Source organism: Gasterosteus aculeatus, chromosome 1 (assembly GCF_964276395.1).
Source record: "Gasterosteus aculeatus chromosome 1, fGasAcu3.hap1.1, whole genome shotgun sequence".
Taxonomy (NCBI): Eukaryota; Metazoa; Chordata; class Actinopteri; order Perciformes; family Gasterosteidae; genus Gasterosteus; species Gasterosteus aculeatus.
The window spans coordinates 27,785,671-27,812,538 of record NC_135688.1 but is presented as its reverse complement, the minus strand read 5'-3'; the positions used below and the strand labels follow the sequence as shown (position 1 = coordinate 27,812,538).

Sequence of the window (26,868 nt, the reverse complement as noted above, 5' to 3'; positions counted from 1 at the left end):
AAACACTGTAATGTTTGGATATATGTATTTTACAGTTTAGATTATCGAGAGGGGATATTTTTTACAACTCATTTTGAGCGACTTTGCATTTTTGGTGAGTCCGGGCCACCGTAGTTGCTTCAGGCGAGTTGTCATGTGACGTAAATGTCAACATCACCGCACAACAAAACCAACCAATTTCCACGTAATAGACGTTGTTCTTCTTCACATACAAAAATGAGCAAGTTTTAGTGCTGCCTTATCCAATTAACTCTTGTGTCAGCTGTCAGCTCTCTGTTATTTGGCTGTCATTACACAGGTATGCTGTACTTTTAAGCTTCTCTACCAGAAAGTCTGCTAGCTAGTTTGCGTTAGCCTAGCTAACGTTAGCTGCGACAATTGCGATGTTTTCAATTCTAGAGCTCGCTAACGTTGCCAATAAAAGCGGTTGAAACGTGTCGTATAACGGTTGTGTTTATGCTGCTTACGAGGCGAGATTGTGTGTTCTTGTGTTGATATGGTGTTTGAAATGTTTCAGGATGGCTGTCCCTCGCAGTGGCCAGTCCTCCCTTGTACACAGCTTGGCAACTCTCCTCAGAAATGATGGTAAGTTCCAGTTACTAAGTTAGGTGTTTCTTACTTTACCTCAAAGCTAACTGTTCGTTAAGTTCGATGACAAAAAGGCTCGTGTTGTGAATATTAGAGCTGCATGGCCCTTTGCATAACTCTACCAGGACATAGCAGGTGTATTCAAGCAGACATTGAGTTCATTAGGTGTAACATTGTGAGCACAGTTACCTTGTGATAACTAACTGGATATGAAAAGGGTATTTTGCCCAGTCAGCAGTATACATGCATTAGTGGATGCGTCCACCGTCCACCTGCTACGTATCAGACAACACTGTATGAGTCCGCCTCGTCCCTGCCTCCCCCCAGGCGACGTGGTGCTGGACGGCACCAGCACTCTGACCTTGCCGGCGGGCAGCTTGCAGCAGCTCACCAGGCTGTTCGAACAGTATTTGCTGTCCAGGAGCCAGCAGCACGGGTTCCTTGCGTTGCCCTCCCACCCCGCCGACACTGCCTCCCTGCTACAACTGCAGTTCCTGTTTGACGTCCTGCAGAAGACCATCTCGCTCAAGGTGAGCTGGCGGTCTACATGGGAGCTAACCATTAAAACGTTTCTAGTGTCCATGTTGGTTCTATTGTGAAAAAACTTGCACGGACAATTAAATGTTAGTACAGAAATGTGAGCCCCATTGTTAGGGATGGCTGCTTACATATCTACCTACTTGCAGCCCTGCCGGAGTTTTCATGAATGATATGTTGGGTGCCTTGATCTTTAAACGCAGCTCATCAACCCGCCGGGGACGAGACTTCAGTCTGTGGTGAAAATCTTCCCATTCAAGTCTTTAAAATATTTGGAGGTAGAGTATGAACCATATCTGCATTATTATCCTCATTTTTTTCATCAGCGTCTCTCCCCTCCTCAGCTTCCATCACTGAATGTCTCTATCTGTCCTTGTTGTTCACCTCCCTGCCCAGCTGAAGCGAGTGCCTCCACACTGTCTAGAAGGACTCAGAGGAGTTTACTCCCAGTTGGAGGTTTTTACTTGTTCAAAGAGCCTTGACTCTCTGGAGGTAGAGTTAATGTGCAGTATCAGTGTATCTATGCAATGTCTGGCTGTAAAAAAGTCAGCTGCAAAATGGCAAATGGGTGTCTGTCTTTTTTAGGAACTGCTTTCTCTGTGTGGAGGGGACCTGAGCTCAGCACTGCCTTGGCTGGAACTGCACACGCTCAACTTCAGCTACAATTCCATTGTCTGCCTTGACCAGTCACTAGTGAGACAAATACACACAGATGCATTGTTAACGACTTATTGGCGGATTTTGTCCTCACCTAACCTCAACCGACTCGGTTTTTCAGAGTTTACTGAACGTCCTGAAGTCCTTGGATGTAAGCCATAACAAGATTCAGGAGTGTGCGGAATTTCTAAAGGTTTCCACAACTATAATTCAACTTCATATGTATTTCCTGTGTGTGGGGACATCTTGTTGTCTTATTTCCTCATTCCTTTTTCTCAGCCCCTGAGTGAACTGCAACACTTGAACCTGGGCTACAACTGCCTGCAGGTGGCGCCAACGCTGGGCCTCAGTGCCAGGGCCAAACTCCTCTCACTCGTCCTCAGAAACAATGAACTGGAGACCATTAACGGTAAAGTAGACCGATGAGAACCTTCTCTTCCTGTTTCTCAAACAGTCAGTCAGTCGCTGCTCAGATCAGACAGAGAAGGTTAAACGCACAGAGAGAGGAGTGAGCCAAAGAAAACCTGAGAAAACAGGAAGCATATCACTGTGCAGTGATCCCCGACCCCCTCCCCCACCTCCAGCTGTTTTGGTTGTCCTTTTGTTTGTCTTGGATTGGTATTACTCATCACACCGGGATGTATCAGATTATTTGATCCGTTTGCATTGGCGGGGAGAATAGAGCAGCGATTTAAAGTAGACTTTGAGCTGCGGGTTCCTCTGATGTTGCTGCAGACCTAATACCTCTGTCCCTGACAGTCTGTTGGTGTGTTGCTTTGCCCCCTGATTGAACAGGTGTGGAGCAGTTGTCATCTCTCCAGCACTTGGATCTGGCATACAACCTGCTGTTGGAGCACTCCCAGCTGGCTCCGCTCTCCCTGCTGCACTGCCTCAACACGGTATGGAAGCACATGCACACACATGCAGCTTTTGTTTCAAACAGAATTGTCCTAAATAGCTCCTTGCACCACAACGTGGCAGTGTGTAGCTTCTTCTCCATCCGGTAAATCAAAGCAGCCAATAATTACAATTTGTCTCGTAGTTTAAATTTGAAGTTGTTTAGAGTTGGCTCCTTTTTTAAGGGAAGGCCTCTCTTAACCCGGAACGCAAAGATACTCTTCAGTTCTTGAGAAATTGGGCCTCAAAATTCATTCACCAGTGTACAATGGTCTTAGTAATGGGCTCCGATCTTGTTCGGTTTGTTAGGAGTTATATTTTGATGGTGTAGGATGTAATAATGTATCTTCTTTTAGCTTAACCTGGAAGGGAACCCGCTGTACTTCCAGAAGACCCACCGTACCTCCACCGTCCGACATCTGTCCCCAAAAGCTGCAAACCTCAGAGTGAGTTTTTAAAACATGAAGAATGCTGAAGCACAAAAGATAACAAGAATGTAATATTTTTTTGTTTGCAATGGAGATTACTTTCTTGATTCATCCATTCTACTTTGTGCTAGAAAATGTCACAAAATAGAGAAACTCCATCCTGAGTTCTCAAATTTAAAGGGGATGTCGCTAAATGTCTCGTTTGTCGAAAATCCACTGATATTCATTTTAATATGAAATAAAACTGAAATCTCCCCATTTGAGAGGCTGCATAGTGGGATTAGGTATTATCTTTATCTTGGTCAACTAAAGATAACTTGATTTTTATTTTCTTTCTTTCCAGCTCAAACTTGACGCCTCCTCGTTGTCCTCATCCGAGTTATCAGTAAGTTTGTCATGCAATGTTAATCCCAGTCTAGCGAATTGTTCTTTTTATGCTGTATTTGAACCTGAATCAGATATTTCAGGGTAAATATAAGTAATCATAATAAATACATGTGTGAATTGTAAGCCTAAATGATCTCTTCTGCAGGTTTTGACAAAACAAGGCCAGCGGATCGTCCAGGTCCAGCCTTCACCTCCGGTTGCCATGGCTGCAGAAGCGTCTGTGGATGTGTCCAGCGGTGCCGGGGAGCTGACTGACAGCATGTCCTTTGGAGACGTGGGAGTCTCTCGCATCCGGAAGAAGAAATCCAAGGTAATGTGGTCAATTATCTTGAATTGAACTCTGTGCTGATCTATCAAGACCCGTAAATACTGACGAACCGCATGCTGTGACCCTATTTTCTTTTCTCAAATCATTTGGGGTTCCAGAGTAAGGTGAGAGTGCGGCGGGCCAGTATATCCGAGCCCAGTGACACAGACTACAGTTCCAGGCTGCGTTCCTCCTCACAGTGTAGGTTTACAAGCATTTCCGCCCATGGATGTTTTCTTTGTGTAGTTTGAACGAGCTGCATGTGATCTTGGTGATCAAGATTAAAGCATATTCAACTATTTACATAGATATTTAAAAGATGCATTTAGAAATGTTCTTCCTCCACTAGGCATTGTCCTCCCCCACCAGCAGGAGATTGAGCGCATGTCCAGCTTCAGAGACCAGCTGGGAGAGGATTGGCTGAGGTACCAACATCAACTCGATGGATCGTCCAACGTCACCATCAACACGAACCAGCCCCCTCCTCAAGGTCAACCCCTCCGCAACGACACCACGTGTCTGTCCGACAGCCCCGGGCATCCGCCGTCTCCATGGCCCCGCAAAGCCCCGGAGGTCCTCCCTCCTCCGCTGCTCTCATCGGAGTTGAGGCTGGAGGCCTCCGCGGATGGAGACCAGGAAACCGACTCTACCCTTCAGGAGCCTGGTCCGAACTCGCGGTCCACCTTGGAGGACAGCGCTGTGGATGGCCTGGTGCTGAGTCAGGGAGTGGTGAGCTCACCTGCGCCGAGTTCAGAGTCCCAAAGGTCGGCAGGTGGCGAGAGCAGAGTTGCCGAGGAGGAGGAGGAGGAGGAGGAGGATCATCTGGGAGGTAGGCTGATTTAACACAAAATACAAAAACCAAAAGCACAGAAAGGATCTTACGCTTCTCCTCTTTTTGTTGTTAGTGGATCTATGTCGCCCCCTACTTGTGGGTGTGCTCTCTAACAAAGAGGAAGGAGAAGTCGAGGGGCCGGGGGAGAGCGGTAAGAGGAGAAGCGAGGTGTTCCTGCGCATCAAACAGCGCCTGCTTCTGGAAGTGGACATGCAGTGCGGCCGGGAGAGATGCCGTCTGGAGCTGAGCAGCCTGGTCCGGGTGGAGAGCACAGAGGCTGCGTGGACGCGAGGGGTGAGAGGGAGACGGGGGAGGTGCAAGGATGGTAATAACTTTCTGGGGCCGGTTGCACAGAAAAACGTATTGCCTATTGCTTAGGTTACAAGCTTAACTCTGCTAAATCAACATTGTTTTTTCGGGTATTCATTTCAAAGGTATTTATTTTCTTTCCCTCTTTTAGGAGACAGAAGAGATACTTCCAGCTGTGGAGCTTCACTTTGACTACATCAGCAGGGAGAAAAGGAGGAGACTCTACGTCCTGCTAGACGACGACCCACAACAGGCCCGGCAGGTTAATTACACACACACACAAGAGTTGAGCCCATTAAGCCAGAGATGTTCATCTACTCCCCCATGCATGATTTGCAGCACATACAAGGTACGTTCACCTTTTATGAGAGAAACACCCACCCACTGCATCCGGTACGAGTCTGGTCACGCTTGAGGCTGCCTTTGCTGAAACTCTGTTACCTTTTAGTTGCGTCAGCACCCTGTGTACCTTCACGACCTCCCACTTGTGTTCTAAAATCTGTGCCAGATATAGTTTTAACACAGAAAGCCGATACAAATTCCAATATGTCTTCAGCATTCAGGGACTCGCATGGCTTAAGTGAGAAGAATAAAACTCCTTCAATCTGCCCGTAGCTGCTCGTTATGGCCTCAAGGTTCCATCTAACTGAAGATCCTATAGCTTTTTAAGCTGCAGAAAGCTGTCTGCGCCTTACCAGACCCGTTTAGTGCGCTCTGCTCTGTTTCATAAGGTGTAACAAACTATTCCCAAAACCTTTTTTGCTGACTAGGCTCTGACTGACGTGCTGACTCATGTGGCGGAGGAAAACCAGCAGCGCCGCTTTGACCGCCGTCCCAGCTGCGTTCGCCTGCAGTGCCTTCGCTGCAGGTCAGAGTTCACGCTTAAGGGAGACAAACGGGAGGAGGTGGACGACGAGGAGGAGGCGGGGGGGAGGATGAGGAGGGGGGCCGCCTCGCTACCAGGAGGTTCCGAAGAGCTTCACAATGAGCTGACTAAATTCTATGACGACACCAAAGGTGAGGCTGAATCTGCGTTTACGGAAGCCATCGCGCACTGCCTGAGCAAATGTCGCTCTGTTTTCTCCTTTACTTCAGTTTACATTGAATTTGTGAAATCTGGCTGCGTTTAAAACATTCTTTTCTTTGTTTGGTGTGTTTATTTGGCGGTGCCTGTTGATCAGCTGAAACACTCAATTTGCCCAATCATCCGTAAACCTCGGCACACTGTTAAAGGCCTTTACAAGACGAAACAGCAAATACAAGACGATACTCGCGCACAAAGACAACGGGGAGCTTTTGAGCTGATGTCTCTGGCCTGTGGCCACTGAATACAAGCCAGATCAATTAGAATGGAAAAAAAAGATAGGAAGATAAATATTTGCCGGTAAAGAATGCCCCACCTGCCCCAGCAACATGATGCTCTGCTTGAGTCTCCACACACACCCCACAGCGTGGAATCTGAGGAACCTAGTCCATCTACTCCATCTAAAAAAAACTTAAATCATTTGATGTCAAAGCTCTTCATGACGACTCCTCGACTATCAGGCTCTCTTTGGAGATCTGCTCTGGGTTGCATTCTTTTCCCAAAACAAGCTCGGGGCTCCAGAGGGCCCGAGTGAAGCACCCCGCCAGTTCTCTCTCGCCTTTCATTGCCAAGCAGGCTGCTCCGCTGAGTTCCCTGCTCTATAGTTAGTAGCACCTTTGGCTCCAGCAGCCACCTGCATGCGCCTGAAGCCAATCCAACATTAGGACCTGCTCCGGCATGCACAGACGGCGCGCATGCTTTGTTCAGCAGATGTTTTCGGGGATTACTCGGCTCGGGCGTTTTGTTAGTGTTGCAGGCAATAAATACCCTTTTCATTTCCACGCGTCTGAACTGAGGCGGTTGTTTGCTTGTGGCTTTGGGTGATCTGCAGATTCAAACAAAGGTCCCTCACTATGAAACGTTGAAGGAATTTGTTTTCACCGGTTTTCTTGCACTAAAGTTGTGTTCTCGAGTAGAAATGGACACAGATGATATTTGGATTCTTTTCACAAGTAAAAGGTTTAAGGTTTTACTTCTTTAAAGACTTGCAGGTGACTCCATAGCCAGCGTTTTACCTTCGGTAGAGTCAGGGCAACAGGATTAATAATAATAATAATTATATATATATAAAACCAATTTTCTTCCGGGTCTCTCTTTCAGGAGACGGTCACATTTGTCCAGAATGTGGTAGCAATCATGTGGTGCAGCTGGCTGGCCAATCCGCTCCCAACTCCAGCACGCCCATCAAGCGCCCGCTAACGCCGGAGAGAGAGCACGACCACCTCGATGTGTACCACAGCACTCCACGCACAAATAAGGCATTTCCTGAGCATCATCCCCTGTTAAGTATTCTCAAAGGGATTAAACCAGAATCTCATAATTTCTATGTTTCATCACTGCAGGATGAGCACACAGACGGCAGCGCAGGGAGTAGCCCGCTCCCGGAAGCTGTCGCAGCCTCGGGGGACACCACCTTCGTCTCTGCTCGGGGAAGCTCCTTCTTCATCGGGAAGGACGGGGGCGACTCCTCCGGCATCTCCTTCTGCAAGTCCCAGAGTAAGGACGATCTGGCCGGTAGCTACCGGTACACCCCTACGGGAACACCGCCGGAGGTCCGAGGCCCGCCTGCAGGAAGGACCACCCCGACCGGTGGGTCTTCTAAAGCCTTTAAAAAAATGAAACTTATCGTGGTGGTTTGTCAAACGCAGAATTCCAAAAATTCCAAAAGAGGACGGGACTGCTTATTGGAGGAAAGTCCAAACAAAAAAATTAATTCGGTTTTATTACTTGATTTCAATAGTACTTCAAATCGGGTGCGGTGTAAACTGTTCACGCCGGCTCCGTTGCTTCTGCCTTCAGATATATTTAACTCCTAACTGAAAGTGAACAGCGAGGGGAAGTATTTGAATCCCACGGATATTGTGTGGCACGTAGGGACGGCCGTAGTCGTACCTTCCTGCACTGCTGTGGCATCTCATCCGTCCTCTAAACCACAGTCTCACACTACTTATCCTAAAACACTGACTGAAGCTCATTAGAGTATCATTTGCCGGCACACTGCACCCATTGTAATCAGGCAGAGGTCCTAATTTTCTTCTTGCTGGAAAAAGTATTTTGTCTCTCGAGATAAATCAACTTGTGTGTGAACCCTTCACCCCACACGAAGGACTCTTTCTGAAGGTTCAAAAGGCTTTTTAATCTGATCCCTCCAAATGGAAGGCGTTGAGTTTGTTTTGGCCTCTGCAGGTCAGCGCCTTGTCCTCCTTCATTAGCTGCAACCATTCATCAATTTTAACAAAAAACTCCAGCGCTGTTCTTTGGTGGATTTATTGCTCTTAAATGTATTTTCTGCCTGCGAGCTGTTGGCTGAAGCTGCAGGCTGCTGCAGTAAAATAAAATCTGCTGAAGGTTTCATAGAAGCCAAGAAATATGCGAGTCTACACAGTGCTGCCAGGGACTTCACTTTTAATGCCTCATATGATTTGAGGAAAGAAATAAAAGACGTACTGAGAATATTAAACATCGTGAGGCTTACCAACTGTTCATCTGCAGATGATTTGGACCTGCTGGCGGAGGACTGTGAGGCTGTGGACCATCGGCTGCAGCTTTTCCTGGATGTGGAGGTCTTTGAGGAGGAAGAAGAGCTTCACTTTTTCCTCAAGGTATGCATGAGTGAGCGAGCCATGCACACACTGACGTCAAATACTCACTTAAATAAACAAACAACATTGTATATTAACCATTTAAAATAAGAGATGAGAACGTTCCCTTAATAGACGCCTATGGCTTCTCGTTTTTATGCTCGCTGTTGGCTGTAAATTTATATTTGAGAGTGGAGTAGATTCCCCCCCATCGAAACCTCTGTTGAAAGTGTTTTTGGCCAAAATGTCACAAACACAAAACAACATTTTTTTTTTAGTTAACCCCTAATCACTCTGTGGTTGGATTGCATTTGACTGACCGGCAATGTAATTCATTTTCGTGCAGGGCTCTTTTGTTTGCAATTAAGGAGCAGATAATCGGGGCCTTCAGAGCTCCACTGCAGCTAACATTAAGCCACTAAACAGTATTATTGGCTCTCACTTTCTGTACAGCCAGTGAGGAAGGCCACTGGCCCAAATTTAGCAGCATAACGGTTTTATCTCGCTATTATCGCTTCTTTTATGGGCGCTGTTTTATAACGTCCTATTGCGTATCTCTCTGATGGCTGAGAAGATTCCAGCTTAGTGCTTGGGGACAGCTTCAAGACTTACAACCACTCTGCTGCGGTTTCATCGTCAGTGAATCTCCTCTGATGAATTTCTGGGAGCTCTTTGATACAGCAGGTTATTGGCCGAACAGGAGGGAGCAAACCACAGCTGGGAGCAGGAGATGCCGCTGCATCCTCCTCAGTTACGCACGCTTACCCAGCGACGGCTGGCTGTTTCACACGTGCTTTTACGTCTGTTCTTTTAGAGGACATTAAGCGGGAGTTTAAACCACTGACGGGGCTTGACGGAGTCCAAAGCCTCATGATGCTCGTGACCGCGCAGCTCCGGGGTCCTTAGCAGACAACAAGCGTCTAGCTGCTTCGTGTCATGTGTCTTTTTCTCTGTGCCTTCAGATGTCGACTGTCAAATTCGGAGAGCCGGGGCAGGTTCCCTCTCTGCTGGTGGTCTCAAACCAGCGGATCTACTTTTTGGAAATTATGGCAGAAACCCAGTGAGTAGAGCACCTTTTTTCACCATGCAGAATGTACTTCCTCTGTGCTTGAACATGCTTACACTGCAGTTGTTCGGCGTTAACTGTGGATGTATTGTATGTTGGACAAAGTAATCCACGATTAAGTGGAATTCATAAAGACATCTTGGATGTTTGAGGTCAGCGGCATGTCGGCAAACACAACCCTGCCGGAGGGCGCCGCTCTGCTGTCCACGTTTGATGCTGCTGTGTAATTCCACACCCTTGCCGTTAAGTATGCGGATTATATTGCACAACCTGCACAGGTTTCTGGGTCACATCTTGAGAACACATTGACCTCGCGGTGTCTGCAGAGCGTGGAGTCTTTTCTCCCCTCTCATTCTCTCAAATTCAACTTGTTTACTGCTGAGTTACTGCAATTCCACTTGTTCAAACCAATATCTTAAGTTTTTTTTCTTTTATCTTTGTTATATCTACGTGAATTGTTGTCGTCAATTTGGCCTCACAAACGCATTAAAGTGTCGTTTTCCTCCCAGCAGAGGCCAGCTCTCTGATTGGCTGCAGAAGCGGGACAGCCACCCGATCATGGAGCTCAGCTACCTCGAAGTGGGACTGGCCTCTCAGAGCATCCACATGGAGTTTGTGGGAGTGGCCTACACCCTCCTCGTGAGGGACAGTGTACGCTGCAAACGCTTTTTTGGCCTGCTGACCGGTAAGCGGAAACTCAGACACAGACACAAAAAAAACTCGGAAACATCTCTCCGTTTTAATGTATGGGAAAACTTATAAAAGAAGGTTTCTGACTACGATCAGACAGAGAAACTCGCCGATCCTGCTCCTTCTGAACTTGCTGGTTTTAAGCACTTTCCCCCAGGTGGTCTGTGGAGTGACATATATTTATTTTATTTTATATTTTACTTTTTGGGGCGGCACGGTGGCGTGGTGGTTGCCTCACAGCGAGAAGGTCCTGGGTTCGATTCCGCCCAGTGGCCTTTCTGTGTGGAGTCTGCATGTTCTCCCCGTGTCTGCGTGGGTTCTCTCCGGGTTCTCCAGCTTCCTCCCACAGTCCAAAGACATGCTCTGGGGATCAGGTTAATTGGGGACTTTAAATTGCCCGTAGATGTGTGAATGTGATTGTGAATGGTTGTGTGTCTCTGTGTAGCCCTGCGATTGGCTGGCGACCAATCCAGGATGTACCCTGTCTATCGCCCGAAGTTGGCTGGGATGGACTCCAGCCCCCCCCGCGACCCTGTGTGCAGGATAAGCGGTTTGACGATGGATGGATGGATGGATTTTACTTTTTGAATCCCTGAGAGGGGCATTGGAACACCATGTTCCTCTAACAAACCAATACTAAACCACATGTGAGCTGCGTGACGCCCCACCCGTGTTGGGTTCAGACTGAACACTTCCTGCCCAGACCAACGTTCCCGTAAGAGAGGACTTTTATTAGACAGGGGCTCCTGCTCAGGTCAGGAATGTCTGGGGAAAAATATGGAAAATGAATTTGACCGCCTCTGAAACGCAGTGCTGCTCAGTTCTAGTACACATCATTTCATATTTTGGGAGATTTTTTGCAGCTAATGTGACGTATTCTGTCACATTGTGTTGCATGTTACCAACTTCAGGGTGCTGAGATACTGAACGCAGGCCGAAAACAACAACCTGTCCGAGGTCAGCGGACGTGCTGATTAGAGCAGCAGTCCCACTTTTCCCCACAACTCGTTGCCTCTCTGATGGTGTTCCTGCCCAGCTGTCACTCAAACACAGTCAAGCTAAGAGTATTCGAAGTACATGAAGCGTCTTGATTTACATATAATCCTCTAGCATCTCTCTAATAGAAAGTTTACTTGATTTACTTCGGCATAACAAGCGATATGCACAAAAACGTGGATTCGATCCTTGAAGTCCCTTTCAATCTTCTGACTGAAACACGAGAGATAACACGAGGCGTCTGGTCTCGGCAGCCTTCTGTTGTCCTCCCTCAGTCAGGAGAGTGATTTGTCATCTTTCATTGTGTTACTCCGACCGAGTTATATGAGCCGTGGCGAGAGCCGTGAGCCCTTCGCCCCGAAGGTTCGGCGTCTCTCAGCGAGAGGACGTGTTTTTTTTTTAGGGTGAGATGCAACCTTTTAGCCATTGTTGGGATCTCTGCTTTCTTCCCGCTGCCCCACGTCTCAACCCGCGTCGTGGCTTTTGATTTCAGGTCATCTGGGGCATTGTTGTCGGAGCAACAGCCGAAGCCCGTCCTCCCACAATGTCCAAACAAAAAACGTATTTCAGACACCCAAAGGTTTAAGTGTGAAAGCTGTATTTAGAATATTCTCACCCGGATTGTTTGGACGTAAATCTGTATCTATGTTCTCCTCAAACTTGTTCTGTTAACATGGTTTTCGACTGTATTTGACTAACATTTTAGAGTGCTTTTGTAAAACGTGAGAAAAGGATCTCAATGAGCAGGGTGTTGATGATGAGGCAGACGTCTTCCACCACAGGACCTTTTTTTTCAATCCCGTCTATTCAAACTTTGCTGTGGAGCCACACCGCTGATATCCTCTCCGCCCCGTATTGCTGTCACGCCCAATGACTCGCTACAATCGGTGAATGTGAGCGTGACCCAGCACATTGTGTCCCCAACACTTTCTCACCCACTGATTCTATGGAGGATGAAATCTTATACCTGCAACTAGAGACCCTTGGCTTTGTCACCGTGGTTCCAATAGCCAAAGTCGTCTCACATCTAGCTCGGCTTTTGTGTTTTGTAGTCCGTGAATATTTGGGCGGGACGTTTTTAGGATGAACTCCACCTTTTCTGTGCCCCTTACAAGATGCTTTTAATACTTGAATTGCCACGTGGACGAACGTTTCTTGTGAATGTCCCTGTGACTTTAAATCCAAGAAGAACTTAATATTTCCACCATCTATAATTCTGTCCTTATTTCCTCAGGAGTTGTGCGTGAGATCGCTCACAAATCGGACAGCAAGCTGATGTCCATCTCCACCACCAGACTCGGCCCTCTGCACCACCTCTGGTACGCTGCAGTCCAGATGCAGGAAAAACATGGCCGCCGTCTTTGACTAAATTTGTTTACACGCTGGAAGATGTGGTCAGAATAGTGTTTTGCACATTTGTATGTGGTTGGGAGGTGCGAGTTAAAGGGAGTTCCGGCTCTGCGCATATCTGGCACATCTTTAGTTGATTACAATCAGCCCTATTTTGTAAAATTGCACCGCTAAATTAACTGTTTAACCACATCTTAATTTGTAACACGTGTGGCGCTACGAACCCTGAATCATGTGTTGTAGTTTGCTGTAACGTCCATTTGTTGTTCTTCACCTCCCGAACAGAAGATGGTAACTTTCTCAAATTTTTAACATGTTATTTTAGAGGAGAACGTGTGGGATAAACCAATATTTAAATTATTATTATGCAGACATTTCCTCGCTTCTTCATCCTCACTCCCTTGCCTCGCCTCCTCGCACATTTTCGTCTCCCACCAGGGGATAAAGTGAAAGAGCCGTGATGCGAGAGGATGTTAGACACCTGACAAAATGAGACATCGGAGGCATCGTTTCAAAGTCCCCAGCTGCTCAAACCTTAAATAAAAAGCAGATTTTATTTAGTTTGGATTAGGAAATGAAAAATAGTGTCTGGTAACGTATACGAAGACCAGCCTCAGATCAGCATATTCAGCTACACATACACACACACCTACACACCTCAGACCGGTCATTTTGTCCTTAGTCCTCAGGCAACAGACTAAGCTGCTCAATCAAAGCCTTCCAAACATTCCCAGAAGAACACACTCGGTGTTTTTCCCCCAATCCAACCTTTGTCAGCTATTATTATCTCAATTATCCCCTCCGCTTCGCTGTGAAATTCAGCCTGTGATGTAGAAGTGCTTCCAGGGGAGGCCGCATGGGAGCGCCTGTCGGCCCACCGTGTCTGTCCTTTTAAACTCTGCAGAGCATATATGCGCGGGTGTAATATTGTTGCTTTCTTTTCATCCGTCAGGCCTCTGGTGTGTGAAGACATCCAGGCAGATGTGGAGGAGGGCCAGCTGCAGTTTTTCTACATTCTGGCTTTTGTTCTGCAAGGTGACAAATCCGCGGATGCTGCAAAAACAATATAATATTTATCGTGTTGCGTAAACCGCTCCTCGTTTACCTGTTTGCATGTCCAAGAAAAGGCTCAACATGTCGTGTGTAATGGGTAACAAAGGTTTAGAGATCAGTGCGCTTCATGCTGATTACTCTCAATGCCGCCGTCTTTCTGGGTTTATAGTGGTGCTCTGTACGGGGAAAGGCAACTAAAGCTATTTCTGGGAAAAATGTAGATCATAAACATTCCATTTTAACTAGCTGGAAGAAAGCCACGAGTAAAATCATAACCATAATGCTCCTGCCACCGTAGAAATGGAAATAAATGTGCCAGGAGATATATACTAAATGGTAGGAGAGTAAAAGAGTAAATTCTGCCAGGGTGGATGTGATTTGTGTGCAGCAGCCGACATGAGGCGCCTGTTAAAGACCCGTGTTAACATCCCTAACCGAAAATGAGTGACGGGCGACCTCTACGTAGAACGCGAGGCCGGCTGCAGGCGACACGCAGCGCCGCACGGCCGAGGAATTTTGAGTGCTATCATTTTAGCGTCCCTAGATCTGCCCGCCCCCCCCTTGCCCGTGCCGTCTTTTTTGACATGAAATATGATACCAAAAGTGATCTTTGTTGAGCATGTGATGTCTGTGATCCATGGCTGTTATTTGGGGTACTCAATCAGAGGCCAAAGGAGCACTCCAAACTGTGTAATGTCAAAGGTCACCGACGGTAATATGAAGGCTGAGGTTTTTCCTCCACCGTCGACGTAATGATTACCCCAATTTCCCTCTCAGAGGATATCTGGACGCCGCTCACCGTCCTGGCGACCCGGGAGACCCTGTACCTGCTGCGAGAGGATCACCAGTGGAGGAAAAGCTCAAGCAGCCTGACGGGGAATGAAAGCCAGGATCCCAACAGCGGCAGCGTCTCCGTTTTAGAAACGCTCCCAATCAGCTGCGTCAGCTCCGTGCACCTGTGGCCTTCCCACCAGTGCAGGATGGATATCAAGCTCTACGATGAGGTTAGTTTTGGGGCGTTTCATAAGGAAAAGATGGTTTGTTTTTGTATTTGCACAACTCCAGGATTATTTATTTAAAACTACTTGGATCAACTCTGCATCTGATTCATTCATGAGAAATATTATTACAACATTTTTGATGCTCGCCAATTGATGAACTCCAGTTATCCCTTCTCCCCTCCCTCCCTCCCCCCCCCCCCCCCTCTCCTGCAGACGTTAAAGGAGGAGAAGACGTGGTGCGTGCGCTCCGAGAGCGCCGAGCTGCTCCAGGGTCTGCTGGCTTGGGTCAGAGCACAGTGGGAGGCGATGTTCGGAGTAAAACTGCACACAAGCTTGCACCCGGGAGGGAGGGCGTGAAAACAACTGCCGTGTGTTTTCTGGACATGAATCGGTACGGGGAAATGTGTATCGAGCGTGAGCAAGTCGTTCCGTTGTTGCGCCCGCACGCCGCCTGCACTCCGGTCCCATTGCGCTCGGCGCCTTTCGCCGTCTCTCAGGCCAGCAACTCGGGAATGATCGCGCACATTCACATGGCACTCAGGCCGGTAAAAGCACTGGTTGCGTGATCCTTTAACCGCCCAGATGACGCCCCGCTTTTCTACAGCTGAAATGGAGGGTGCCTTCTTTCATTCACAGATTCGAGTTCTTCAGTCACTGAAGCATCCAGTGATCGTGGCGTCGCCATATCAACACAAAGCTGAGGTGCGGCTCCTGGCAGGGTCACAGAGGGTCACCTCACGCCCCAATTAGGGTCTTACGATGCGTCTGCAGCCCCGTGGAATGTGACCTGAAAGGGATGCCACAAGTCCAAACGAGCAGAAGAATGTTGTTATGGCTAGAAAGTGGGCAAAGTATGAAATAATGTTGGTTAAGCACTGTGATTCTTCTCTAAGTTCAGTGGATGTAATGTAATGGAGAACCTCTGCTGCAGAGAAGGTTATGAATGTCACCGTCTGTACATAATATCATGCACAGATTCAGATTAAACAGTAACTTATTTATGTTAGCTTTTTTTTCAAATGGGTTAATGCTAAAAAAATCCTTTTTATTTTTATATGAGCCATGGTGTGTAACGTGTTAGTGAATATAAAAGTAAAGTGTTTCTTTGTGTGGTTTCTTTGTCAGAATCTTGACTAGCTGTGCATTTATTTTTATAGAGGGAAATAAAAGTCACTTTTAAACTTCACTGAACCAAAGCACTGCAAACACTGTCACAAAAAGCCGGGCGGCTTATGCCATTGTGCGTGTTGAATATGGAAACTTGTGAATGACTCATGTTAGCTTCTCCCGCAGTTCAATGCTGCAGTTGAGGTCCTTCTTTGTTACTAAATAATAGCTGCTGTCTTCACCATCCTCTTCTACTTCGCTGGCTCTGCTTAATCACTTCATGATTTCTGGCATCAGTGAAGGAATGCAGAAATAAAGTCCAGGATGTTTGATTACTTGATCAAACTTGTGGTCTTTTGCTTACACTACAATGACGCTCCTACTTCCAATTTCTTGTCCCTGCAAAGGCGGTCAAAGGTCAGGAGGAGAATAGCACCCTCCGTGCCGATGTGGATGAAGACACTCTGGTGAGGATGCTTGCGGCAGAAAGACGCAAGTGGTGCGGGCGCGGTTTCTGTTGATACACGGCGTCCTTCTCACGGTGAACAAATTCAAAAGGAATTATAGAATCTGTGCAGAAGAGATTCACCAATCTTTCATGTTAAGAACTCTTGCCCCACAGCTGGTGCACTACTTGTTGGGGTTTTAGGATATCATTTAGAGCATAAATCAGCAGTATTAAGTTAAATATTAAGTGGACATCAGTGCACCAGCAGAGTGCTCAACACGTGCATGGTGCTTTTATTTGTTTGAGTTGCTAAGTCTATAAAAGCTTTTTACAAATTAGGACGTCTTAGGTCTTGTTATTTGAGGTTCAAGCTTGGGGTTAAATAAGTGCTGGAGTGTATAGTTTACATGAAAGGAAAGAGTGCAGTAAAGGGTGAATTAACTCCACGCTGTCTAGGACTATTTGTTTCTCACTCTCGTGCATTTCTATTCCTTCTCTTTTTTTTCCCACTATTCTCCGTGTATCGATTTAATTTTCCATAAATCTTTCAAGAGTCTGCTTCATGTTGCCAGGATACCTTTTTGTTTTTTTGCTCAAGTTTAAATGAGTGAGCCCAGAAACTCTTTAAAACCTCCGTGAGTCAGAAGGACTGCGCGCCGTGGCTGTCAATGTTTTATGTTTGGGGAGGGAGAAGGCAATCGAGAGTGATGCTAAAACGCGACCACGACGTTTGGTGAGAAAAGGCTTCGGGCCGTGCAAGTGGGCCTGAACGTAACAGTGTGGCCTGGCCTCATTCAAGCAGCTAATATATGCAATCCATGGGTGGAGAAAGGAATTTTCAGCCCCATGATCCCACTGTGATTTTTTTCAGCTCAGGAGCCCTAATTGTCACACCATTCACGCCTCAACGGCCATAACTCAGTGGTATTTAATACAGCTTACCAGGGTGCCGATATAATCAGTCTCAGACGAACAACCCATGGGTTCAAAACGGAGACTCCTGCGAGATTACAGGACATTAATTATGTTTGTCCGTCAATAAGTGAGGATAAAAGGATGCAGGTGCAAGAGTTCGTGTCTCGTTTTGGATCAGATTTGAGGCATTTGGAGGAGCTGGGCTCCAGCTGGGGAGACTTGGCAGACATTTGGTCGGATTCGACTTCACACAGCCTCCTTCAAAACTTTTCCAGGTCTATCTGGTAAATCAGGAGCACTGCAGCGTGCATGACAGCAAGAGATCCGTTGTTTTGCTGAACGCCCGAGCCGAGGAAATAGTTGGACGGTGGGCCTGGTGGTCTGCAAGCAACCAGTCACGCAGCGCTGACACAGGGTGTGGATTTCACTTACAAGACATGCAAGTGTTCCAACAACTGGGATCTTTGGTGTTTAATGGTGCAATTCCACACGTGTGCATCAATGCATGAGCATTTGGGAGGATGCAAGTAATATGAGAGGGTAAATAGTCACTTTTTGCAGCCTGTAAATACTTAATTACTTCACACATAGAACCTTCATATAATGAATTGTGAATTGGGTGCATATGGAGATGTCTTATTGAAGTGTGTCCATATTTCCATAAAATAAACAGAAATCCAAATCAGACCAAGGCCCTTTAGTCCTTTTGGGTATCATGAGTATGTGGCGGACGGTAGTCGTGGATCTCAGGTTTCAGGCGAGGGGCCTCCTCCTCCTCCTTCCTCCTCCTCCTCCTCCTCCTCCTCTGGGGCTGCGTTACGTGGAGGTGGTGCAGAAGAAGGAGAAGGAGAACCGGAGCCTGCGGGAATTAGAGATCTTTCTGTTGACCTGTTGTTCGGGACCCCGACACATGCGGGTCAATGCGGGCTGTGCGGGCTCCCACTAAGAGGACTGACGCGAACGCACGCACAAGCCAATGAGAGCGCGCGCTAATTAGGAAAAGCTGGTGGAGCAATTAAGCGCGCGAAGCCACGCGGATCAGGACGCAGAAGGTTGGTGTTTTGCGGCAGGACAAAGTTTGTTAAAACAGCTTTAGGATTCTTTCTACCGCTCCGCCGATTCTCATTTGAGTTGTTCACTTTGTGTTTTTCACGAGCAGTGTGAGATTTGGGGTTACGCGTGCCACAGTGCGGTGAGTCCCTGCGCAGTCCCGCTTAGCTTTTCATACTGAAATGAGAACAAATAACCCTTCAAACCTAAGCACGAGTGGCTGTTTTTGTTATGTTTTTATGAGTAATTCTAATGGCCGAGTGGTTTAAACTTTCCAAACTCATCGTGTGTGGGACTCTTGATGATGGATCCATCCTCTAATTCACCTCCAGGGACGCCGCGCTTTCCAAAAACGACTCGGCACGGGCTTTTCAAACTGCGCTTTTTTACTGTCATTTCCTTCTAACAGCGTGTTCCTGACCGAAAGGAGAGCCGTTTTGGATGTCTTTCAAAGTCCGCTCCCCTAACCCTAAAAATCCAGCTCTCTGCTTTTGGTTAGGCAGGAATGTCTGCTCGCCTTTGCTTTGTCCGGAGCGCCCCCCCCCTTCTTCTCCTCCTGGAGCAGAAAATCCATTAAATCAGTTGAGCTGGGTTCAGCCCATGTGAGCAAATAAGCTACTGTTTGAAAGCAGTCTTTGGTTTGCTTTGGGGTAAGGGGAGATGTTTTGCGTTTACTTGAGTTTGTCCAAGTCAAATAGATTGTTTGGTGAGATCTTCTTTTGTTGTCCTTGTCTTTATTTGGGGCAGACACCCTCCGCAGTGATGCCATTTTATGGGGGGCTGTAAAAGTCTCACCTGAGGACATTCAGTCTGTTTGAAAAGTCCTAAAGCTTTTTTGTAACCTTTCCTGAGCCCTTGGCCTGGTGCAAAGCCCATGGCTGTAATCATATACCCATGCAGCCTTTTGTCTCTCCTGCCGAGAGTCAGGAGACCACTCCTTTAGTTCTTGACAGAAGGACCCTAAAGAAATGACCCCTCTGACTTCCGTGTTCCTGGCGGTCCACGGTGTACACATTCAACTTGCTCGTTCTCCTTTTCTAGATTGATTTTGTCCTCAAGTATTTGGAACATAAAATAAGTCAACGTTTTTCCAGTTTACCGTGCATCTCTCACGTCAAATGTTTGCAAGGGCAAGTCCTATCCAGCAAGTGTAGATTTTCTAGGAAACTGAAGGGAGGAGATAAGTTTGTTTACAGTTTGATAAAGTTGACCCAAGCAGAGGTAGAACCCCAGAGGTCAGATTCTAATGTAGGCCTCCTGTTTGTTTTTTGTCATTTGTTTTGGTCCTACTGGTGAATCCACGGCCGTCTGATATGACAATGACAATTATTGCGATGACTGAGCATCGGAACACGAGGAGGAAACCAAACACTGTGGTGACTGGGACCAATGTTGTTTTTAGGGGACCATCTGCCTCATTGAGGGCCACAATTCATCTGTGAGAAACTTTTGTGTTCAGTTATCTAACTCTGAACCGCAGTGTGTATTTCCCAGGCATCATGTTGGTCCATGCGGAGACACCTTGGGAGTCAAGGTTTCTTATTATCTTATTGTTCCCCAGCAGATGTTGACTTTATTTCAGGGCCACAAAGTCTGCCTCCTCAAACAATCAACAGTTCCCACCTCCATGAGTTGACTGTTCCGTGCCGGCGCGTGAGATGTTTTCTGAGCTACAGATTTGATGTCGCTGCAGCCATCTCAAGCTGCTTTGAATATGATGTGTCGAAACCGTTCAGACTTATTTTTAGACCTGACGTGTTTCAAGGCCTATAATTTCGGGCTCGGGCGAGTCTGGCTTCTACAGGCTGCTTCGGTCTGACGGTGCCAACGCAAAGAGGTTTCGCGTAGGAATGGATGAGTAACCCGGCAAGTGAGGGCCTGAGTATCGTGCAGATGCGCCCACAGATGCTTGGAGTGGCCACAGCCGCGTCCTGTCCAAATGAGTCATGACCAATGCTTATTTTCTGAACTTCACCCTGTTTCTTTGTAGTCGAGTGCAGAATGTTGGCGGGAGGAGTTTGTTTACTGAATATAGTCACTGGCGGCTTTTAAAAATCATTTTAATGGGTAACCTCTCGCAATGCTGCAGGAAAGGAATCCATTCGTAACCACACGCCCTGCCTTTGAGTGTCATAATTCCTGCGGCCCAATGCCACAGCAGGTCTCACAGCTAGCCGCAACTAACCAGCCAGCAGAGTGTTGGTTTAACAAACCGCTCGCAGGACAAACGGACTGTTGTGTTGTTTCCGCTTGGATACCTGCGTTTCTAAGAGCTCTGTGTCTAATTACAACAAAGCATGTGGCTGTGTTTATTTCTCGGGCCCGCGGATGAGGTTTACCCCGCATGGCAGTATTTTCATTTGCATTCTTTAATCATTGTGTGGATGTGTAAACCTTTAAGTGTACACTTTCTATTTATCCAGGACACTTTTCCTGTCTCTTGTTTTAGATCCACGGCTCCTCTAGCTTCCCGGTGACCTCGGCACCATGAGTTGGAGCTTCCTCACTCGTCTGCTGGATGAGATCTCCAACCACTCCACCTTTGTGGGGAAGATCTGGCTGACTATGCTCATCGTCTTCCGCATCGTGCTGACTGCCGTCGGCGGGGAATCCATCTACTACGACGAGCAGAGTAAATTTGTCTGCAACACGCAGCAGCCCGGCTGCGAGAACGTGTGCTACGACGCGTTTGCGCCGCTCTCGCATGTTCGATTCTGGATCTTTCAGGTGAGCTGCGCGCCCCGTTTCAGTGGATGAACACCAGTCAGTTGTGAAACCGATATCTACAGGTGTGGTTTTAGACTGTCCTGTTTCTTTTTGTCCAGGTGATTCTGATCACCACCCCCACCATTATGTACCTGGGCTTTGCCATGCACAAGATCGCCCGCACGGAGGACAGCGAGTACTGCCCCCCCCGGACCCAGAAGAAGAGGATGCCCATCGTGAGCCGGGGGGCAGTTCGGGACTACGAGGAGGCCGAAGACAACGGCGAGGAGGACCCCATGATCGCTGAAGAGGTCAAACTAGAGAAACTCAACAAGGCAGAAAAAAGTACTGTGGCGACGGCAGAAGCAATGTTGCACCACAAGCGGGTGCCAATTTTGTGCCCAGAATGTTTTTGCTTTAGATTCCAACCACTGTTTGTTTCTATCTTGAAGGCTCTGGGAAGAAGCACGACGGCCGTCGGCGGATCATGCGCGACGGCCTGATGAAAGTCTACGTGTGCCAGCTGCTTTGGCGCACCTCCTTCGAGGTGGCCTTCCTCTTTGGCCAGTATGTCCTCTACGGCTTTGAGGTGATGGCCTCCTACGTCTGCACTCGCTCGCCGTGCCCGCACACTGTGGACTGCTTTGTGTCGCGCCCCACCGAGAAGACCATCTTCCTGCTGGTGATGTACGTTGTGTCTTTCCTCTGCCTGCTCCTCACAGTCTTTGAAATCATCCACTTGGGGGTCGGAGGCATCCAGGACACCTTCCGCAGGCGGGCCACGCTCTGCTCTCGCACCCCCCCTTCGTCGTCCTCTCGCCCCGGGCACGCTGCTCCGCCGGGATACCACGCCACCATGAAGAAGGAGAAACTGAAGGGAGAGCCGAGGAACTCCCCAATGGGGGACTCTGGGCGGGAGAGTTTCAGGGACGAGTTGCCCTCATCCAGGGAGCTGGAGCGGTTGAGGGGTCACCTGAAGCTGGCGCAGCAGCACCTGGACCTGGCCTACCAGGCCGATGAGGGAAGCCCTTCCCGGAGCAGCAGCCCTGAGGGCAACGCGGCTGCGCAGATGGCCGCCGAGCAGAACCGCCTCAACTTCGCCCAGGAAAAGCAGGGGGAAGCGAGCGAGAAAGGTAACAAGCTTTTCGCAGGGATTTCAACTTAGTTGGGTGTCAAAACCTCCGAGGTTTTAAAAATTAACTACCCTGTGTTTTTATTGGACTGAGAATAGAAAATTGTTTATGCCTTTTGTGTCAACAAAACAACCAATTTGATGTAGAATGCAGAATGTCTTGACAAAGAATATCTCCCTATTTCTAAAAGTGCCTTTTCTGTAAGTAGCTTTGAGACTGGGAACATGTTAAATCTACCAAAATGTTTGCCCCATCCATTGGGCTCTATTGTAACATGGATATGATTTATCGTGAGTGAACAAACATGCTGAATATTTGTCTCTTGTGTCTTTCTCCTAGGAGCACAAGCCTGAGCGTGCCTCCTGCCCCAACAGTCTGTTCTTCCATTCCTACCGGCCTTACACATGCGGGGGGGGGGCGCATAGGAGTGCAGTCAGACCACTGGGGGGGAGGGATGTGTTTGTGTGTGTTTTTAGCGATGCACTTTTCAGTATTGGAGGTGAGTCAGAAAATCGCTGAGCCGCGTCCAAACCTTGTGCCTTCTGCCAACGCACATTTGTGTGCACCTTGTTGTCCCGCCCCCTCTGTTGTTGTGGCCATTCAGTGATCATCAATTTCAGACTGTGTCAGGATTATCGAAACCTGTTTTTAAAACTCTTCTCTGTCTAAAAGGCCTCTTTGGCTTGTCGGCCTCAGAATCTGCTAATGTCTTTTCTGGGCCGCGTGCAGCAGCGTTCTGTCAGGTCATTGTTTATTATCCACACCATTTCAGAAATATTTGACCATTTGGAAGCCTGTGTATTTGCTCAACTCGGCCGAAATGTTTACCTGGGAAATGCTTGAATTTATCGACCGGAAATGTTCCATAGAATTTCCAAGAATCTTTTTTTTTTTTTTGTTTGTTTTTTTTGTACTCCATTCATTTAAAGCACTAGTTGCATTTTACCAGTAGCTGTTTGACTGTTTCTTCTCCCAAAGCTCCAGAATATTTACTCTTTTGTTTAGATGGAAGTGTTGAAACTACTAATGCAACAGTTGGTACATCTCATCTCTAAATAATGTACAATTTAAAAATGTATCGCGATGTTCACCTTTGCGGAAATTGAAAGAATAATTCCACATTTTTTGGGGGGTGTTTTTTCTTTGCTAACCGGCTGGAAACATCTGCCTTCTGCCAACATTCAAATTCCTTCCTTGTTTTCTGACATTTACATTCTTCTTTGGTGAGATGTTTTCTTCCCAAACGTGATGTTCACCACTCGGAAACATCGATGCTTTCATGTAGCCTGGAATAAAAACTCCACCCAGCTGAAAAAAGGATGACTGTTGGCTGCTGAAGCTGAGCCATGTAAACATGTATAATCTTTAATTCATGGTGAGGCTTTTGATCAATAGCTTTGTGTTCATACGGAGGTTGCACGCTTTCCTCGTCTGGTTGATGGGCTTAGGCTGACATTATAAACCTACATTGCTAAAGAGCAGTTTGATGCTGTATTTTTGTAATCTCACTTCAAGTTTTGCTACAACATTCCATTTTGAAGATTATATTTTGTTGGTTAATACATTTGTTTTTCTATTGTATGTTTTTGGAACAGTAGAGATTTTTTTTTTTTTTTTTTCTTCAGAGTAAATAAATATATTAAAGTAACACTTTGGACTCGACTCTGTGAAGTTGCTTTTTTTTTTCTGTGATATTTAACACATCAGAGTTTATTCAAATCCAATTTAATATAACTCATGGTTAACAGAAGTCCGACTGTATGTTAAAGCTATTAATGGGTAAATGAAGCGATGTAGACAAAGACTGCCCTCTACAGGTCAGAAATAACAACCAATGCAAAGTAATACAATGTTGGCCTTGGATCATTTTTAGTTATTGGTTTATAAGTAACAAACTTTAAGTCTCATTAGTCACACAAGTTGAATGTAGATCTTTAAATTATCCGCTTCCCCAAATTACCACACATTTCTGCAGTCTTGGAGACATCTAAAATACTTCCTGCTCAGTTTTTTTTTTTTTTTTTTAAAACAAATCTTGGTGTACGGATCAGAAACGATTACTGATTTACTGGCCCTTTAAGCTTCCAGGCTCAGATACAAATACACTCTTCAGGTATAATGTTGGGCAAGGTCTCGTACTGGAACGATAACCCCCCCAGTAAGATGTCGTGATGACCCTCAGTGACCTCATCACTGAGTTCAATCCCAGGCTGCGCAGTTCCCATGACAGTGCTGGAAAGTCAGCAGCTTCGCATAGGCAATCCAGTGGGCCCAGCCCAGCTCCTCAAAGCTGATTTTGATCTCTGCCCTCAGGCAGTCACTCAGAGGGTCGACGGCGGAAGGACAGGACCACGAGGCCGAGCGTGGAGGTGAAGAAAGGGCGTCTTGTCTGATTTGTTGGTGTGGTTCTGACAGGCCGGACAGCGGACCTGGAGCAGAAAAGGGCCCTCTGCCCCGGGGGGCCGGCTTGGTTTAGTCCAAGGTGGTAGGTGATCCACCCGTCCAAGCCCGTCTCCGAGGGAGCCCCGGCTGGCCGAAGGCGCTCCTGTGCTGAGGTTTGAATGAACAGCTGGGCGGAGGAGTTCGCTCCATCGCCTGTATGGAACCAGAAGTGGGCAGATGTGACCAGCATCTCCAGGTTTCTGGCGGAGGGCTGGACATGATACGTGCAGTGGCTGCTGGCCGTTTCTCCAGGAGCTGAGTTGGTTGTGGCACAGAGGGAGTCTGCCAAAGGGAGATAAAAGCAGTCAGTGAAGTCAGCTGCTTGGTTGAGGCGTCATCCTCATTTTCCTTTCTGTTGTGTGGAGGAGGCTGCAGACTTTCAGATCAACACACTTCTTTTCACAAACATGAATGGGAACAATTTGGCTACAAAATAGACTTCAAACTTTGCAGTTGAAAGCAGCCTGAATGAACACCAGCTTATTCAAATGTATTTGTTTTATTTGTGTTTATAGCGGGAATATAGTCAGTTTACCGCCACGTCAAATGATCAGATTAAGTTAAAGACTTTATGGACTATATAGTTTAGGTAGCGTAGTTTCAAAGCTGGAATAGAAATCACAGGCACTTTGGTTGAGAAATATCTGATCAATTGGCGCCACTGTTGGAATGTAATTTATATCAGGGCTATGTTTAATTTCAATCTCTATAACATCTAAATCTTCTAAAACATTATTTGCTTTGTTCATAATTATTTTGTAAAGCAAAAAAGATTGTTTTGGTGGGTAAAAGACAAAATAGCAGAAGCACTTCTCACCAGAATTGGGGAAGAGAATGATTTCAGATGTTTCCACGGTCGGATGGATGACCCCCGCCGCCCTGGGGGGGGTGCCGGCCTTGCTTCTGGCTGTGCCGTGTGCCCATCAGGAACCTCTACGGGGCCTCCTCCAGCCCGAGGCCCTCCAGGAACCGCCCTGTAAACCAGGACAACACCGCTTCGCGGGACAGCTCTTCTCCCATGCAGGCTTGCGTCAGAGCATGGATCCACAGAGGGCCCAGGATGAAGGGAGCACAGGACACCATGGCTGTACTGCGAAAATAACCCCCAGGTGTGACAACATAAACGTGCACGGCAAAAGTGTGGCGATTTTCCGGCGTTGCACAGCCTTTCTGTAAAGATGGAGGTCCAATAAGCTCCAGAAAACAGAGCCCTCGGTTGTCTACAGCTCTCTGAGTCTATGTGACGTGTGCAAGCAAAAGCGCCTTGTTTCCAACACATGAGGAAGAGAGCAGAGGATGGCCTTGACGGCTGTGATGTCGCATTATCTTTTTCTACGCCTGTTTCACAGTATGGAGGGAATGTCTCTGCTTGTTTAGTTGTCTTCTTTTCTATCCTGCAGAGTCAAATACAACAACACATGTTTTGTATTATCGGCTTTCGTAGTAGGTTTCACAATAATAAAATTATATTTGTGCGCGCTGTTTTACCTTCTCGTTACGCTGGAAAACATTAATTTGTGACCTTTAATACATCATTTGTAATGATGCAGAGCGGCCATATCTATCATCCTGCACACAGGGTCGCGGGGGGCAAGAGACGGGGTTCACCCTGGATTGGTCTCCAGCCAATCGCAGGGCTACACAGAGACAAACAACCATTCACACTCACATTCATACACCTACAGGCAATTTAAAGTCCCCAATTGACCTGATCCCCAGAGCATGTCTTTGGACTGTGGGAGGAAGCCGGAGAACCCGGAGAGAACCCACGCAGACACGGGGAGAACAGGCAGACTCCACACAGAAAGGCCACTGGGCGAAGTCGAACCCAGGACCCTCTTGCGACAGCCACGCCACCGTGCAGCCCAGCCTTGAATACGTCTCAGAGAAATATTTTTCATATGGTATGTTTATGAACAAGAATATTTAATCAGATATTTAACTTGCCAAGGACCAGATGTTCACCGATTTTTTGGTTTTAACCATCAAATTGCATTTAACTTTCATAAAATGTATAACATTAGGAGGCTTGCACTGTTTTCATGTAGAAAAAAATAAGTAATCCTTTGATGCTTTGATGCTATTGTAACTTTGACCTTATTACCTTTCTTTGCCATCAGTTTGTGAGGTTAGGTTGAAGGCTTAAAGGTGGAGCTCCAACCCAGTGTTTACAAAGTAAAAATAAGCATTTTAAGATGTTATACTGTTACTAATCTGAATCAGTGATGCTACGAAATAAAAAAGCATCAAAGAGCGAACAAGCAGCGATTTCCCATAATTTCGTCATTGAAATCAACTGTTTA

At 47.0% G+C, this 26,868-nt stretch overlaps 3 protein-coding genes across 9 annotated transcripts; 2 read left to right on the top strand and 1 right to left on the bottom strand.

The window, feature by feature from the left end:
- stk11ip (serine/threonine kinase 11 interacting protein) lies at nucleotides 1–16,211 on the top strand. Of its 5 annotated transcripts, none has more exons than XM_078101087.1 (27): nucleotides 1–298; nucleotides 518–585; nucleotides 916–1,118; nucleotides 1,329–1,403; nucleotides 1,522–1,617; nucleotides 1,711–1,818; nucleotides 1,904–1,975; nucleotides 2,062–2,191; nucleotides 2,578–2,681; nucleotides 3,036–3,125; nucleotides 3,451–3,492; nucleotides 3,640–3,804; nucleotides 3,921–4,002; nucleotides 4,151–4,630; nucleotides 4,707–4,927; nucleotides 5,094–5,204; nucleotides 5,713–5,959; nucleotides 7,128–7,285; nucleotides 7,370–7,616; nucleotides 8,520–8,629; nucleotides 9,571–9,668; nucleotides 10,187–10,359; nucleotides 12,595–12,679; nucleotides 13,663–13,745; nucleotides 14,541–14,767; nucleotides 14,978–15,155; nucleotides 15,401–16,211. In XM_078101087.1, exons 2-26 carry the CDS (start codon nucleotides 519–521, stop codon nucleotides 15,119–15,121), a joined length of 3,618 nt encoding a protein of 1,205 aa, XP_077957213.1. In that variant the 5' UTR covers nucleotides 1–298; nucleotide 518; the 3' UTR covers nucleotides 15,122–15,155; nucleotides 15,401–16,211. The 5 variants fall into 5 exon arrangements, with proteins under 5 accessions (XP_077957213.1, XP_040031615.2, XP_040031616.2 ...); XM_040175681.2 differs by having other exon boundaries at nucleotides 10,184–10,359; XM_040175682.2 differs by having other exon boundaries at nucleotides 14,978–16,211.
- A 984-nt stretch (nucleotides 16,212–17,195) lies between these two features.
- On the top strand, nucleotides 17,196–23,771 carry LOC120818729 (gap junction gamma-1 protein). 3 transcript variants are annotated; one of them, XM_040175686.2, is made up of 5 exons: nucleotides 17,196–17,774; nucleotides 20,734–21,011; nucleotides 21,110–21,335; nucleotides 21,443–22,123; nucleotides 22,463–23,771. In XM_040175686.2, exons 2-5 carry the CDS (start codon nucleotides 20,772–20,774, stop codon nucleotides 22,474–22,476), a joined length of 1,161 nt encoding a protein of 386 aa, XP_040031620.2. In that variant the 5' UTR covers nucleotides 17,196–17,774; nucleotides 20,734–20,771; the 3' UTR covers nucleotides 22,477–23,771. The 3 variants fall into 3 exon arrangements, with proteins under 3 accessions (XP_040031620.2, XP_040031619.2, XP_040031618.2); XM_040175685.2 differs by lacking the exon at nucleotides 17,196–17,774 and adding an exon at nucleotides 18,030–18,426; XM_040175684.2 differs by lacking the exon at nucleotides 17,196–17,774 and adding an exon at nucleotides 18,048–18,286.
- A 353-nt stretch (nucleotides 23,772–24,124) lies between these two features.
- On the bottom strand, nucleotides 24,125–25,769 carry inha (inhibin subunit alpha). Its single transcript, XM_040175689.2, is given in 8 exon segments — nucleotides 24,125–24,279; nucleotides 24,282–24,319; nucleotides 24,322–24,468; nucleotides 24,471–24,576; nucleotides 24,579–24,847; nucleotides 25,383–25,451; nucleotides 25,454–25,507; nucleotides 25,510–25,769. Coding segments are annotated over 8 exon segments (888 nt in total). The 5' UTR covers nucleotides 25,649–25,769; the 3' UTR covers nucleotides 24,125–24,213.
- Between the last annotated feature and the right edge of the window lie 1,099 nt (nucleotides 25,770–26,868).